Source organism: Chinchilla lanigera, unplaced genomic scaffold (assembly GCF_000276665.1).
Source record: "Chinchilla lanigera isolate Chin_1 unplaced genomic scaffold, ChiLan1.0 scaffold00052, whole genome shotgun sequence".
Classification (NCBI taxonomy): domain Eukaryota; kingdom Metazoa; phylum Chordata; class Mammalia; order Rodentia; family Chinchillidae; genus Chinchilla; species Chinchilla lanigera.
In genome coordinates, this window is record NW_004955453.1 from 11,167,396 (window position 1) to 11,182,419 (window position 15,024).

General features: G+C 40.4%; 1 protein-coding gene across 1 annotated transcript in view; it reads left to right on the forward strand.

Annotated features, from left to right (window-relative positions):
* Nucleotides 1-9,085: 9,085 nt before the first annotated feature.
* Farsb (phenylalanyl-tRNA synthetase, beta subunit) overlaps nt 9,086-15,024 on the forward strand; it is a 60,763-nt gene continuing 54,824 nt past the window's right edge. Inside the window, exons 1-2 of the mRNA XM_005395494.2 lie at nt 9,086-9,187; nt 13,128-13,183. Coding sequence (XP_005395551.1) covers nt 9,130-9,187; nt 13,128-13,183 — 114 coding nt within the window. The 5' untranslated portion in view covers nt 9,086-9,129. The remainder of the gene's footprint in view (nt 9,188-13,127; nt 13,184-15,024) is intronic.

Below are 15,024 nucleotides of genomic sequence, written 5' to 3' on the forward strand. Positions count from 1 at the left end.
TGAGAATGACCAACTCTTGTTAAAGTCAAATAGTTTCAGTGAAATGCCCTTTAAGAAATCCTGTTTTCAAGGCTCTTTTGAACAATGTTCAAGAAATTTGCTCTGACCCCTCTGGTTTTTTTTTTTTTGTTGTTGTTGTTTTGTTTTTTCCTGACTACTTCAGCAGTCTGACAGGGCTCAGGTATATTTGTCGTGGGTAGGCTGGCAGGGGTCCTGACTGAGATAGTGAGGCTTTGTGGCTACCACGGTCAGGGATGAAGGTGTCCTTCCCTCTCCATGTTATTGTTGTTATAAGTACTTGCAAGTCCTCAGACCCTGTGTACCTCTCCTGCCCTCTTTCCTCTCATATTCTCTTTGGAAAGCTCTATTAATCTAGCTTCAGCTGTTATCTTTCCATGAGATCATTAACGTTAATAGATGATTTTGCTGTACAAAATGTGGGCTTCCCCCAATTGCTCTTCTAAATTATGTATTATAGCACTATGAGCCATGACTCTTCGAAATTATTGTGGTAATCACTCACTTTCCTATTGGCTTGGAAATCTACTTGGGGCACCAGCAAGTGAATCAAGGCAGGGATCAAAAGAAAGTGACTGGGAAGGCCTCCTGCCACTGGCCTGGGCACTGGGCAGGCTATTAAAATAGACAGTCAGCAACTCGGACAGTAATATCCCAGGCAATGGGGCAAAGCACTCTCTATCATTAGTTTCAGCTTCTGAGAAGATCCATGCCAGGGTCTAAATGCTTGTATGGCCTTAAAATTCAGAGATAGAAATCCTCACCCCTGAGTGATGACACTAAGAGGTGGAAGTCTTTGGAGTAAATAATCAAAAGAATGGAGCACTCATGAATGCAATTAGTACCCTCAGCAAAGAGGATCAGGAGCGCTCATCTGTTCTTTCTGCCCTGTGAGTGTCCAACGAGAACATAGGTCTCTGCAAGGCAGGAGAGGGCACCCATGAGAACCCCACAGTGCTGGCGCCCTGGTGTTAGGCTTCCTGGGGTCCTAGACTGTGAGAAATAAATTGCTGCTGTTTATAAGCCATCCAGTCTATGGCATACTGCTATAGCAACCCAAACGGAGAAAATAAACCCAATGTAGCAAATGGGCTTGAATTCATGTTTCTGCCTTCCTGGTTGTTTATTGCTAGCTGGTCTATGACTTGTTAATTCTTGTTTATTACTTTTTATTATACTTCTTATTACTTCTTGTTTCAACACATGCCATTCTCCAAGTCCTAGCTGCTATGATTTTTCTCTCTTGTATTACTGCAAACTCCTAGCTGGTCTCCTGCTGTGTTTTGACCTCTAAACTATCACCTCTAATTCCTGTTCCACAATATGGAGTGATTTGAATGAGTGTCCCCCAAAGATCCATATATTAAAGTCTTGGTCACCAGGGAGTGCTGTGGGAGTGCTATTGGGAGTGCTGTGAACCTAGACGAGGTGGGGCATGGTGGGAGGTCCTTAGGTTTGGGGGGCACGCCCTCTAAAGGGACTGTGGGACCCTGTCCATCCTTTCCACTTTCTGGCCCAAGATGTGACCTCTTACCTGCACATAGAGTAGTTCTATGCTTTCATTAGAGAAGCAAACAAATGAAGCTGCTCAATCTTGAACTTAAATCCCCAAAACCATGGGCCAAAATAAATCTCTCTTCTTGATAAGAAGTCTCTGGGCTTTAGTCAATCTGAATGTCTTCCTGTTGAGCAACCAAATTTCAGAAAGAAGAGAGAATCATCTGAGTCTGAAAAACAATCAGAGATATAAATGATTTTATCTCTCTCTTTCTCTCCACTATCTTCTCTGTTGCTGTCAAAGTCATTTTCTCTCAGGGAAAATTAATTTTCTTTGTTTGTTTGTTTGTTTGATTTAGTTTGGTTTTCAATGCTGTGAATCCAGAGCCTCATGCATACTAAGGAAGAGCACCACCACTGAACTACATCCCCAGACCACAAATTTTTTTCATAAGGTTGGAATATGGCTACCAAGGACACCACATTTGCACCTGATAGCTTTGACTGTATCTTAACTAAAATGAACCTCTAGTTCCCTGAGACCACAAGTCCAAACTCTAGTTTGGATCAGATATCCATTCCTGGCCCAACCCACTAAAATGAAACAGGAGATCCCATTGTTTTAATATCATGACTTTCAAGTTTGCCCTGTACGCAAAAGAAAAAGAGAAAATTTTAAATGGACTGTGTTGATGGAGACCACTACAAAGCAGCTCTGAGCAGGACTTAAATTAACCAGTTGGCTTTCTATGTTTACTTGTGAGTCACTGCTCCCTACTGAGCCCTGTAATGGTGGGTGAAGCCATGAGGCCTCAAAGGATAATAGAAGGCCAAAGCTAAGGATTTTTGGCTGCAATCTTAATTAACTGAAAGGTGACTGTAGCTGCAGGCATCTCACTCCTGCAGTGAAGGCCTACCTGGAGATAACATAGTTTTTCTAAATTAATATAAAGTATTACTCAGAGAACTTCTTAAAGGAATTCCCAAGTCCTGCCCAGATCCCTGCATTTTCTTCAGTATCCCCCCTCCTTTGTTTGAAAACCAAATAAATATGGGCTGCCCAGGGAAGTTCTGGGTCTTAACCCAGAAAATCTTGAATTCTGTGAGAGGGTTGAGCCCTCCTGGAACCCTAAAATAATTTCAATAGTCTTATTTATTTAAAGCCTTCATTATCCACTCGTTTGGGAGATTGTGGGTCTGATCAGCTGGCAATAACTAAGGGTTGTTAACCTGATACTGTGCCAAGTTTTTGTAGTCAAAACCAGCTAGAAGAGAGACATGAGGGGAAAGGAGTTATGTCAACAAACACGAGCATGCCCAAGTTCATAAAATAAACAATACTAGTTATAAATGATCAGATAATTTTTTGTTTGTTTGTTTTTTGTTTTTTTGGTTTTCTCCGGTACCGGGAACCGAACTCACCACCTTGCGCTTGCCAGGCAGGCGCTTTGCTACTGAGCTAAATCCCCAGCCCCCAACAATCAGATAATTACCAACTCAGTTATAATGGGGGACCTCAATTCCCCACTGTCACAAATAGATAGATCAACCACACAAAGAAATCAACAAATAGCACAGTTGAATCAAATCTTTAAATAAATGAATTTAATAATAGATATCTACAGAGTGTTCCACCCAACCACAGAATGCACATTCTGAGCAGCATGTAGGGCTTTTTCTAAAATGGGCCACATGCTAGCTCACAAAGCATGCATGAATAAATGCAAAATATTGAAATTATCTCCTGCATACCATCAGGTCACAGTATAATGAAATTAGATATCAATGGCAAAACCAAAGAAATTAGGCAAACACATAGAAAGGAAAAAATACCTTCTTGAATAATCAATCAGTCCGATTGAAATTAATGAAGAAATTAACACAGTTGCTATAATCAAAGGATAATGCCCGTATGATATACTGGAACCTATGGGACACAGTGAAAGCTGTCCTAAGAGGAGTCTGTAGCTGTAGATGCCCACATTAGAAAAACAGGGCAAGTCCAAGTAAATAACCTAATGATTTACCTCAAAGTCCTAGAAAAACAAAAGCAATCCAAATCCAAAACTAGTACAAGAAAAGAGATTATAAAGTTCAGAGCAGAAACTGATAAAATTAAGAGTAAAAATGCAACACAGAAAAAGAAATCAATGAATCAAAAAGTTGGTTTTTGAAAGAATAAATAAGACAAACCCCTACCCAATCTTACCATAAAAAGGAAAGAAAAGAAAAAAAAGGAAAGACACAAATCCATACAATTAGAAATGAAAAAGGTGAAATCACAATAGACTCTGTCATAAGTTAAATTATTAACTACTTTGAAAACATGTACTCTAATAAAATGGAGAATTCAGAAGGAATGGATAGACTCCTAGATACATATTAATTCCCAAAGCTGAACCAAGAAGACACAAAAAGCCTGAACAATTCAATATCAGGCAATGAGGCTGAAGAAGTAATTTTTAAAACCCCTGCCAACCAAAAAACTCAGGTCTCAATGGACTCACTGCCAAATTTCACAAGAACTTTAAGGAAGGTCTAATGTCAATACTTCTCAAATGCTTTAATGAAATTGAAAGGGAAGGAGGACTTCCAAAATCATGCCAGGGAGCAAGCATTACCCTCATTTCAAAACCAGAAAAGGACCCAACCAAAAAAGAGAACTACAAGCTAATCTCTTTAATTAACATACATACAAAAATTCTCAACAAGATACTGGCAAACAAGATGCAACAAATCACCAAAAAGTTATATATCACCGAGCGTGGCAGCGCACACCTGTAATCTCAGCACTCGGGAGGCTGATGGATTTTTCCAGTGTGGGTAGAAATCGTTCACTCTACCAAGGGCCTAGATAGAAGAAAAATGTGCAGGAAGTTTGAATTCATTCTTTGCCTGTCTGAACAAAGACATTAATGTTTTTCCTCAGTGTTCCTTGTTCTTAAGCTATCAGAAAGCACCTATAGCATTAACTCTCCAGCTCTCAGGCCTTCAAACCATCTCATCCACTTTCTTTGGTCTCCAGTTTGCAAACAGAGATCGTGGGGCCTCTCAGTCTCCATGTCTGCATAGGCCAATACATTGTAACACCCATCCATCCATCCATCCATCCATTCATCCATCCTTATGATTATATTTCTCTGGAGAACTCTGACATAGGTATCTTAACTCCCCAGCTCCCTCCCTTCTGTCCTGCTCAGAACTAACTAGTCTCATATTTTGGGGTTATCATCTTTTGTTTTTTCTAACACTTTTACAGTTTTATTTATACTTACTTATGACATTCAGGTTGGTGCACTAGTTTTCCTTTACTATGACAAACACCTGAAATAATTGTTGCAAAGTTTATTTTGGCCAGAGTTTTCGAGCTTCAGCCCATTATGTGCTGGCTTGTTGCTTTGCCCTGTGGCAGGACATCACAGCATGAGTGTATGGCAGAGCAAAATCATTCCCCTCATGGTTTGGAAGCAAAAGAGAGAGGGAAGAGACCTTCTTCGCAGAGTATGTCACACACACCTCTCACTAAGGGTCACTCTTACAGTTTCCACCATCTCACAATAGTGTCAAAGTGGGGGCTAAACCTTCAACAAATGGGCCTTTGGGAGACATTCTAGCTCTGAAATAAGGCAGTGAGCCTATTTTTAATGTTTAGAGAAATAGCATCATAGTGTACACATTTTTGTGATTTAATTTTTCTCAGTGTTGTGATTTATCATATTAATAAATGCATCTTAATTAATTTTCACCACTGTATGGTATTTTACTGTGTGAATTATCATAATTGTTCACCATCTCCGGTATTAATAGAATTATTTCTGGCTTTTCATTAAAATGAACCATGCAATCATGACTTCCAGTGCACTAAAGTAAGTTTCTCTGGAGAGTACTCTTAAGAGTATAATTATAGCCAGGTATGGTGGTGCATGTATGTAATCCCAGCTCTTGGGAGGCTGAGGCAGGAGGATCACTGCGAGTTCGAGGCCAGCCTGAACTGCACAGCAAGACCCCATCTCAAAAAAAATAGTGTAATTATTGGGTTGTTAGGTATGATCACCCTCCCCCTTTTCCAGGTAAAGACATATTTTACAAAGTACCTGTATCAATTTATACTGTCATGTTTTTACCCACATCTGATTTTGTGAAACTTTCTAATTTTTACCAATCTAGTGGATACAAGAATGTATTTCATTATAATTTGAATTTCATCAACTTCTAATTAATTTTTTCATGTTTATTTTTCAGCTGTTTTCACTTCTAGGAAATGCTTCCAACATTTCCTGCTTTCAGGTAGCCCCTAAAATTAGATAAAAGAAGCACATTTATGTGCATTTTGTGATATATTATCTCAACATTTCCCAATTTTCTAACAGTTCAGCTAGTCACAGAACACATGTAACACAAATAATGGTAAAAAGCAGGATGGATGAGTTGAAGAATGAGGGAGATGGAAGCAGAATGCTCCTCAATCATCTGAGACTAGCCAGAAGCTGGCTAGGAGGATAGATAAAAATAATGGCAGCTGCCTATTTCCAAGACTGATGACATGATAAGAACTACACTAGTTACTTATGAGACTAATCTCTAACCCTTGCATTAATTCTCTAAGGTGTATGTTATTATCCCTATTTTACAGATGAGGAAACTGAAGTTCAGAGGGCAGAGAACACTTTGGAATACTCAGAGGAAGTCTTTTATTCATTAATTGAGTAAAAACCAAGTTTGGGTAGAAAATTGTATATAGTATAGAGGATATTTGCTGTTTACAGAATGTTGCCAATCTTTTATGTTGGTAACTGGGAATGGACTTCCTCTGACCATGAAGGGCAACTAATACAGTGAAAACTGTTTGGTTAACAATCAGGATGACCTAAATCCTAGCCAGTTTCTGTCTCCTCTAATGAAAAGCCTTGAGGACCCTCACTCACTATACAGTATACATGATAGGGATAGGGCTCACCTGTAGAACTGCCTCAACTTTGCCTCACAAGTTGGGTGATTCCCATGGTTTGTGCCTGAGTCTCATTATTTGTAAGTAGGGACAATATTAATGCCAACTTTGGTGTGTTTGTTTCCCATGGCTGCTGAAACAACTTACCACAAATGTTTAAATTTAAAACAGAAGTTTATTCTCTCACAGTTCTGGAGGTCACAAACCCAAAGTCTGGGTTAAGTTTCATAGGGCCAATACCCAAGTGTGCTCAAGGCTGCCCTATAGGGTAGAAGCCTCTCCCTCCCAGCTTCTTCCGGTTTCTGGTGGCAGCTGGCACCCTTGATTTGTGGCTGCCACGCTCCAAACTCTGCCTCCCTCATATAAAAGATATATGTGATTGCATGTAGTGTCCATCTCCACAGTCCAGGAGAATCTTCCCACCTCAAAATCCTTACTGTTCAAAGACTCTGGTTCTACATGAAGTAACATTTACAGGTTCCAGGGGTTAAAGCCTGATATCTTTGTAGACCATTATTAACCCTATCACACTCACAATTGTTGTATTATAGGCAGCTAAGTTTGATAAAAATTAACGTATAGTCAGACAGGCACTGGGCTCTCAAGGAAGTCAGTATGGAAGATGCAAACACATCAAAACTATGGCTGAAGTTGCATCGGAAGGCAAGACCTCGAGATTAAAGTCACAATGAGCAAATTTATACTCTAAGGGATAAATGGAAGCTTGAAATTATATTGTAATTGGTACCACCTTTTGGGATTTCCATAGAAATAGACCATTATCTCACTAGGGGTGGGCCATCCTTTCCTACCCACTAAGACTAAAGACAAGACTAAGACTATAGATTACTAACCAAGGTTAATGATGTCATCCATATGCACTTGCTATGTGCCCCGCTCCACCATTGGATCAATATTATCTAAGCTGTTGTACTTACAATCTCATTGGTTGATTACAGTTTGACTCACTTTGCATCTACCTCATGATTTTGCCCATAAAATATTCCCAGAGAGATGACCTTAGGGGCAACCCACTCAGGACCCATCCTATCTCTCAGGAGCTACACCTAGTTCCCATTCCCCGGCTCCCAAGTGTGTGCCTCATTCCTTTGAGCACCCACACTCCCCTCTTGAGCGTGTTCCATTTCTCTTTTTCTCAATAAATTTTTCCCACTTTCTCCCCCCACTCTTAACCTGCACCATTCCTTGGAACTCATTCTTTGATTTCAAGGAAGACAAACTCGACATGTCAGGTTGGTAGTTATATCTTACATCATCACAAGGAGGAAATCTGCTAGTGCTGGCAGAGGACTGAGCACACGATTTGACAGCACAACCAGTGAGAAGTCAGTATTCTCAAACGGCCTGTACAATGCCTATCTTACAGGGCAGCTGTAAGGTTCAAACAAAGCTACATGGATAAAGCTGCAAGGGAGATTAATGAAGTAAAAATTGAGGCCTGATGGCCTTGATGGCACAGGTAATCCCAACACTCTGGGAAGTTAGGATCACAAAGTTGAGCACAGTTTGGGAATTTAGTGAGATAGGAGATTAGGGCATGGCAAAAATGGCTGGGGTACTAAGCATGACCTGTTAATTACAAGACCCCAAACACATGTACGGAACAGTTTTCAAAGACCTGGACATGAACTTCTGAGAACTCTATCAGGCTTTCAATAGGATGGTCCAGACCTGACGTCACCCTCAGGTGTGGGATCCAAGCACAGCCTCTCAGGACCCGTATGTAGAAGTTCTTGCGGGTTTCTTCAACATTTGGACCGCATAAATGGACACATCTACTCCATGAAGAGCTGCTATTTCTATGATAGCCCAAAAGCAATGTGTGCTGTTCTTTGCTCTTACCCTCTTTTTCTCTTTACTCAGCCCAAGCTTGCTTTGTAGAGCCAGAGTCTCCCTCACTGTTTACTTTTGCTTTCTTCAATGAACTTTGCCACTGCTTTTTGCTCCTCATTTCGTCCAGATCTTTGCATGAGAGAAATGGGATCTAACGCTAGAGGGAGAGGCACGCAACCCCAAACCCTTTAGTTGGCAAGCCACTTTTAGAACAGTCTACCTCATAATATTAGTGACAAGAATCCGTCTCCAAGTTAAAAGGGGGAGGGGGGCAGTGAGAAGGCCCTGGGTTCCTTCGCCAGTACCGCAAAACAAAACTAAAAACCAATCAACACAAGGAAGTTCAGGCAGATCTCTCCCGCTCTTTGTATCCGTACTGTGTCTTTTCGAGGAAGCCTGGGCCCCCAGCCTGTTGACTTTAAACCGCGCGGTCAATAACGCCCAAATCCCGCCAAGGCTAGCTCATCAGTAGCACCACTTTTCTCGCCCCACCCACCAGGCTCCGGAAGCCTCCCCGCGCTGGAAGCATCCGGGCCTTCAAGGTCTATCCAGTCTATTGCCTGTTAAATTCTAGATAATTTTACGTAATTTTGACTTTTTAGTAAGCTTTTAAATTACTAGTAGAATCCACCACATTTACTGGTCTATGAAGTCGCACTCTGCTTATATTGAGATGTAAACATGCAGTAGAAGTCGCTGTAATCAGACAGGCTATATTTAAGACAGACTATAAAATGGCTGCCGGGTCCTACGCTGTTCGGTCGCTAAGCCCAGGCCTGGCTGGCCGCGCAGGCGCAGTGACCCGATTCACCATGCCGACTGTCAGCGTGAAGCGGGATCTGCTCTTCAGAGCCCTGGGCCGGACCTACAGTGAGTGCCCGCCCTGGATTTTGGGCTCCGCTCCTCTCCTCTCGGCCTGGGACGCCCAGCGAAGTGGCATGGTGGCAACATTCACGCCGCCTGCGTTGCAGGTGGTTTTGGATGGTTTGCGGCTGACTAGCGAGGCGGGTTGGCTTCTGAGAACCGGCTTCGCCGTGGCCACCATTGCGTCACCCGCGTGTGTCCGGTGCTCCCTGTCATTCATTCATTCATTCATTCAGCGTCGAGTTCCTGCTGCGTGCACAGCGCCAGCAACGGCTCCAGGGTACAGAGTAGGAAGAAAGCTCGGGTTGCATCCCGAGTGTAGACAGTTGAGCGCTGTGGGAACTCAGTTCGTGAGGGGGCAGTGGAAGGAGTTTGAGCAGGAGGGACGAGACAGCTTTCGATCTGTCAGCTGTTTATTTAACGTTTATCGAGTGTCACACATGTGTCGGGCATCGTTTTTTGTTTTTCTTGTTTTTTTTTATTTTTTAATTTTTTTTTTTTTTTTGGTACCGGGAACCGAACTCACGACCTTGCGCTTGCCAGGCAGGCGCTGTGCCGCTGAGCTAAATTCCCAGCCCCAGGGCATCCTTAAGAACTCGAAAAAGCTGCTGTCTACCTGACACAGAAAGAAGCACGTTTTCGTTCCGATGGGGAGGCAAACAGCAAACAACAATAACAAAATGATTTTGGAGAAGGTCACGTATCAAGAAAAGAAAGCAAGATGTTAAGAACAGCATTTCATAGGAGTGGAAACATTCAGTTGAGACGTGAATGATGAGTCTTTTCGATAGGCTTTGTCTTCACTCAAATGTGGTCTCTTTCTCAGTTCTAAAATCATAACCATTGGGGGAAAAAAAAAGAGGGGAAATAGTAAGGTAGCATTTGCCAGGTACATAACAGGTACAGCATCCCTGAATAAGATATTGTTACTATGAAAGTTATGGTAGCTTTTAAAAAACATTCCTAAGGGTTTACTTTCAGATACCACCTGTTCTCAAAGTATTGTTCTCCATCCTAAGTCTTTGAAAGTGAAGGTAATACCCTTAGCCTTTGAACTTGGCTCTAATTCCTTATCCACTTTTTATGTTCAATTTATTTCTTATCCTTGTAAACCGCAGTTTCACTAGTGGGATATGATATACCTGAGTTACACAAGATGGTATGTGACAAATGCTTGTTCAAAACCACCTACAGTCAGTCCCAGGTCTTAGTTTCCCAGTCAGGAAAGTAAGAACTGATTTCAAGTTTTTTTTTAAATGGTGAGCTTTGTAGCTATTTACCACTACCTGCTGTTTTAAAAGCTTCCTCTTCCTGTTTTTTTTTTTAACATATTGTGAGTGATCAAGTAAGCTTGATTTTTGTTGTTTGTTTTTTGAGACAGGGGCTTGCTGTGTAATTCAAGCTGGCCTCGAACTCACTATGTATCCCAGACTAGCTAACTTGTGGTGATCCGCCTGTCTTCGCCTCTCAAGTGCTGGGATTACAGATGTGTGGCACTATGCCTAGCTTGATTTTCTAAAGCGTGTATGTTAGCTACTGGTCTTTTGAGAATTTCAATCAGAAAGACTGATATTATTGAGATGTACTTCAGGCTAGTTAGAAATAATACTCCTCATTATTTTATTTTTGCAGGAATGAGGATTGAGCTCAAGTAATTTGCAACACCCCAGCCCCTTTTATTTTCTGAGACAGGGTTTTGCTAAACTGCCCAGGTGGGGCATGGACTTGCCATCCTCCCGAGTAGCTGGGATTACAGCCTTGCAGCATGGCACACAATTTCATCATTAGTTTATATTGTGTTCTTTCTGCAAACTTTTTAAGTGTCAGTTGAGTTAAGGTCAGCTGGAAAACCATGTTCAGCAAAGCATTTGGGTCCTTCTTTCTTTCCTTTTTCCTCGTTTTGTTCTTATTTTCAGATAATTATCTCACTCATGCTATTCCTATGCACATTCTCTGATTTGTTCCTCCAAGGGTCTCCTGTTTACCTGAAACTCCATTCTTTTTTTTTCCAGTCTCCACCATCCCCTTCACATTCTTATCAGGGATATTTTTTTCTAGCTGTTTATTATTATGATTATTTGGCTCTTCTGCTTCCTTTGGAACAGTTTTGTTGTTCGACCTTTTTGCCGCCTTTCTGCCTTTACTGTGGTTTTGTTTGCCATTTAGTTTCTCGTTAATGGATTTATTATCACTCCTCTTCAATTCTGGCCTTGTCTTAGCATTGTGTAATGGTTGGCAGTACTCCCAGAGCCATCTGAACGTATACAAACCCTTGAGCTGTGTCGTTTTGGTGGGAAAAATTATTAGTCATTTTATTCTTGGTTCTTCTTTGCATCTGAACACATGAAATACAGCTGAAAGGAATAAAATAATAATTTAGATTCAACATATTTTAATAATTCTACACTGTGGCTAATAATCATTTAATTGCTTATTACTGCATAACATATTACCCTCAAATTTAGCATCTTAGAAGTACAGTCACTTGTTATCTTGTATGGTTTCTTTTCTTTTTTCGTTTTGTTTTGAGATAAAATCTCACTGTGTAGTCCAGGCTCACCTGGGCGCTCACAATCCTGCCTTTTAAGTGATGGGATTACAGGCACGCACCCAGCTTCTTAGGTAGTTTCTGATTGTCAGAAGTTGGGGAGTGACAGTTTTGGCTCTGGATCTTGTCAGGTTGTAGCCAAGCTGTCAGTCAGATCTGTATTCATCTCAAGGCATTGTGGGCTGGAGAATCTGCTTCCCGGTTAAGTGGTTGTCAAAGGCCTAGTTCCTTTCTGATTTTTGACCAGAGGCCTCAGGTCCTTTCATGTTGATTTTTCCATAGGATTACTTGCAAAGTGATGTTTCATTTATTCCCAAGTGACAAGTCAGAGAGCAGGTAGATGGGAAAACTTCCGTTAAGCAGAAGTTTCAGTTTTTAATAATTTCTTAGAAATGACTGTAAGGGGAACGTTGTGCCACCCTGTACCTTTCACTTAAGAGAATACTAATTTATCCCTCTGGTTTCTTTTCTAGAAAAAGTAGTTAAGGTATTTTATTAATCTTTATATCCCTGGCCCCTAGTACAGTGCCTGCATTTCCTGAGTGTTGAAATGCTTTGTCTAGGTCAGAAAATTTTTTGTGTATGTTTATTTTGGATATTTTGTGTATTTGGTTGGTTGTGTTTTGGTGCTGAGCATTGAACTCAGGGCCTCATCCATACTAAGCATGCATTGAGCTCATCCCCAGCCCTGGGTCAAGAATCTTAAGACAGCTTTTCATAAGAATACACTGATAATAATGGTTCCTGTTCAGTCTTGGATAATGTGGAAAGCCTGAAAATTCTGTATGAGGTAGCACAGCAAAGTGGGATAAAGAAGAGAACTATTAATTATAGACACACTGCGTCAGTGGGCAATGCCCTGTCCGTTCTCTGCCTGATTTCATTGAAATCTTTCCAGCAGTTCCATGCTAAAAACGTAAAAGGCCGCTGTGCAGATGTGGCAGTGGTAGAGTTCGCGTAAGGTACCACACTGTCAGAACTAGCGAGCAGGAGCCCTCATCACAGGGTTCCAAAGCCAAGTGTTAGGCTGCACCACGGAAATTTGAGTAACAGGATTTATATGACATCCCTTTGTAGAGGATCTGTGAATTGGAGCCTACTTTCTATTTGATCTCTACCTAACAGTTTTTTTTTTTTCCCTCAAGTCTATGCAACTTCTCAGCAGTGATAATCCAATCCTCTTGTTTACAATTAGGATAATCATCACCTTAATAATGTGGTTTTTCTTTTAAAATTGTTTTGGCAAGACTTTTGTTTGTTTTTAAATGGTGATGTCTGATGCCTGAAACTTAGTATGGCTCGTGTAAGGTACTTAATAATAGGAAAATAGTATTTATATACAATATTCATTTTTGCTGAACAAATTAAAATTAACATTTTTTTTTTTTTTTCTCCTAGCTGACGAAGAATTTGATGAACTGTGTTTTGAATTTGGTCTGGAACTTGATGAAATTGTATGTATTAATTATTGGCTTATTTTTCAGATACTCTGTATAATTTACTTTCCAGGGGTTTACTCTATTTTATTTAGATAAGGATGAGTTATTTTTGGGCCATGGTAATTTCTGTGTTCGGGGGAAAATTACTTTGCCCCTCTGGTCTCATGTTTAGTAACTTTGGGCCTCTTTTTCATTTTGTAAGATAATGGGGTTGGATTATATAATCTTTATAGATTGCCCCTGGCTCTGAAATTTATGTGGTCTTTGATTTCTATAAGATTTTTGTCAGGTACCACTGACAAAATAAGTCTTCATTTACTTTTTTTTATGAATCAAAATATAGAAAATGACAGATTTAAGCTACTGTGTGAGGTTTTTGTTTTTATTTTATTTTGTAAGCAAATTGGGTTATTTTGTTTGGATACCATCATTTCCCTGGTTACCGTGTTCTCTCCCCTTCATTATATAAATCCCTCCTGAAATCTACCATCCTTATGCTTTCTTACTAAAAACAGTAATTTTATTACTGCTTTGCTGGAACAGTATTTAAATTCTGATTCTTTCTCTTTGTCCTCCTCTGCTCTCCATCGTCTTCATCTCTCCCCTTTGTCTTTCTCTTCCTCCTCTCCTTCTTCCTCTTTTGCATTTTCCCTAGTTTGAAAAATTTGCGTCTGACCTTGAGGCACCAATGGTAGATGCGATGCTCCCCGGTGCCTGTATGGCCTTGCATAGTCCCAGCACTGTCTGGATCTGGTTCCTCATGGGTGATTTGAGCACATGGTGCTTAGTGACCCCAAATTAGTTCCTCAGTGTACTCTGCAAGTGCAGGTTGGGATTCTTAATGTGGGCAGTGCCTTGAATTGCTTACATTGTAGCAGTGAGAGGGCATTGTGTAAAACAAAAATCATTACATATAGAGATGGAAATCCATCACTTATTTTAGCAGGTTACTGGGGGTAGAAATAGTAAGAATTCTGGTTAAGTGACATTTCCAAATGAAGGGTAACTACATCGGTTGAAATACAACTTTGAAACATTTTGACTGAAAATTTCTAATATATGTTTACAGTTTCATGCTGTAATAAACTTAGGAAATAGAATTTAAATTGCTGGCAATACCTATCTGAAAAAACTATTATTTTCTGTGATAATGTGGTGATTGAGGTGTTCTAAGCTCTGCCATTGCTTTAAAAAATTACTGGCTTAGTTTTTTTTCTTTCTCTTGGTTGCCTTCATTTTGCTACTCTGTGCCTTTATTATCATACTAGATTGCTTCTTATTTTACCTGTTAGCTCTAATTGTCAGCACAGCCTCAGATAATGTCTTTGTTTACTTTCATATTATTATTACTCATAGTCTCATGTTGTTGCTAGGCTTGGACGCTCATAGGCTTTAGCTTTCAGAACCAGTGTCTAGAAGTTCTGTTTCTTTTGCTCGGTGATTCATCTTTATTTGATCTCCTTGACACCTCTGTTGTTCGTCTGTGTTCCTGATGATGTCTTCACTTTCTTTTAGATGGAGATGGGCAAACCTTTTCTGTAAAGGGCCCAGTCATAATAATTTAGGCTTCATAAGTTCTGTTTTCTCGTTATAACTTAGCTGTTGCCATGGCTAATGTATAAATGAATGGGTCTCTCTATTTCAGTCAAACTTTATTTCCAAAAAGAGCTATCAGCCGTGATGTGATCAGTGGGCCTTTGTTTACTGACCTGTTCCTTAGGTTTGTGCTGTTCTGAAATGGCTAAGGATGCTAGATGTATGAACCGAGTAAGAGTCTTTTTCTGTATGCTCTAATATTTAATATTTCCATGTTTTTCTTGCTCAAAAGTATCTAATGTAGCAATTTTATTAAAGAT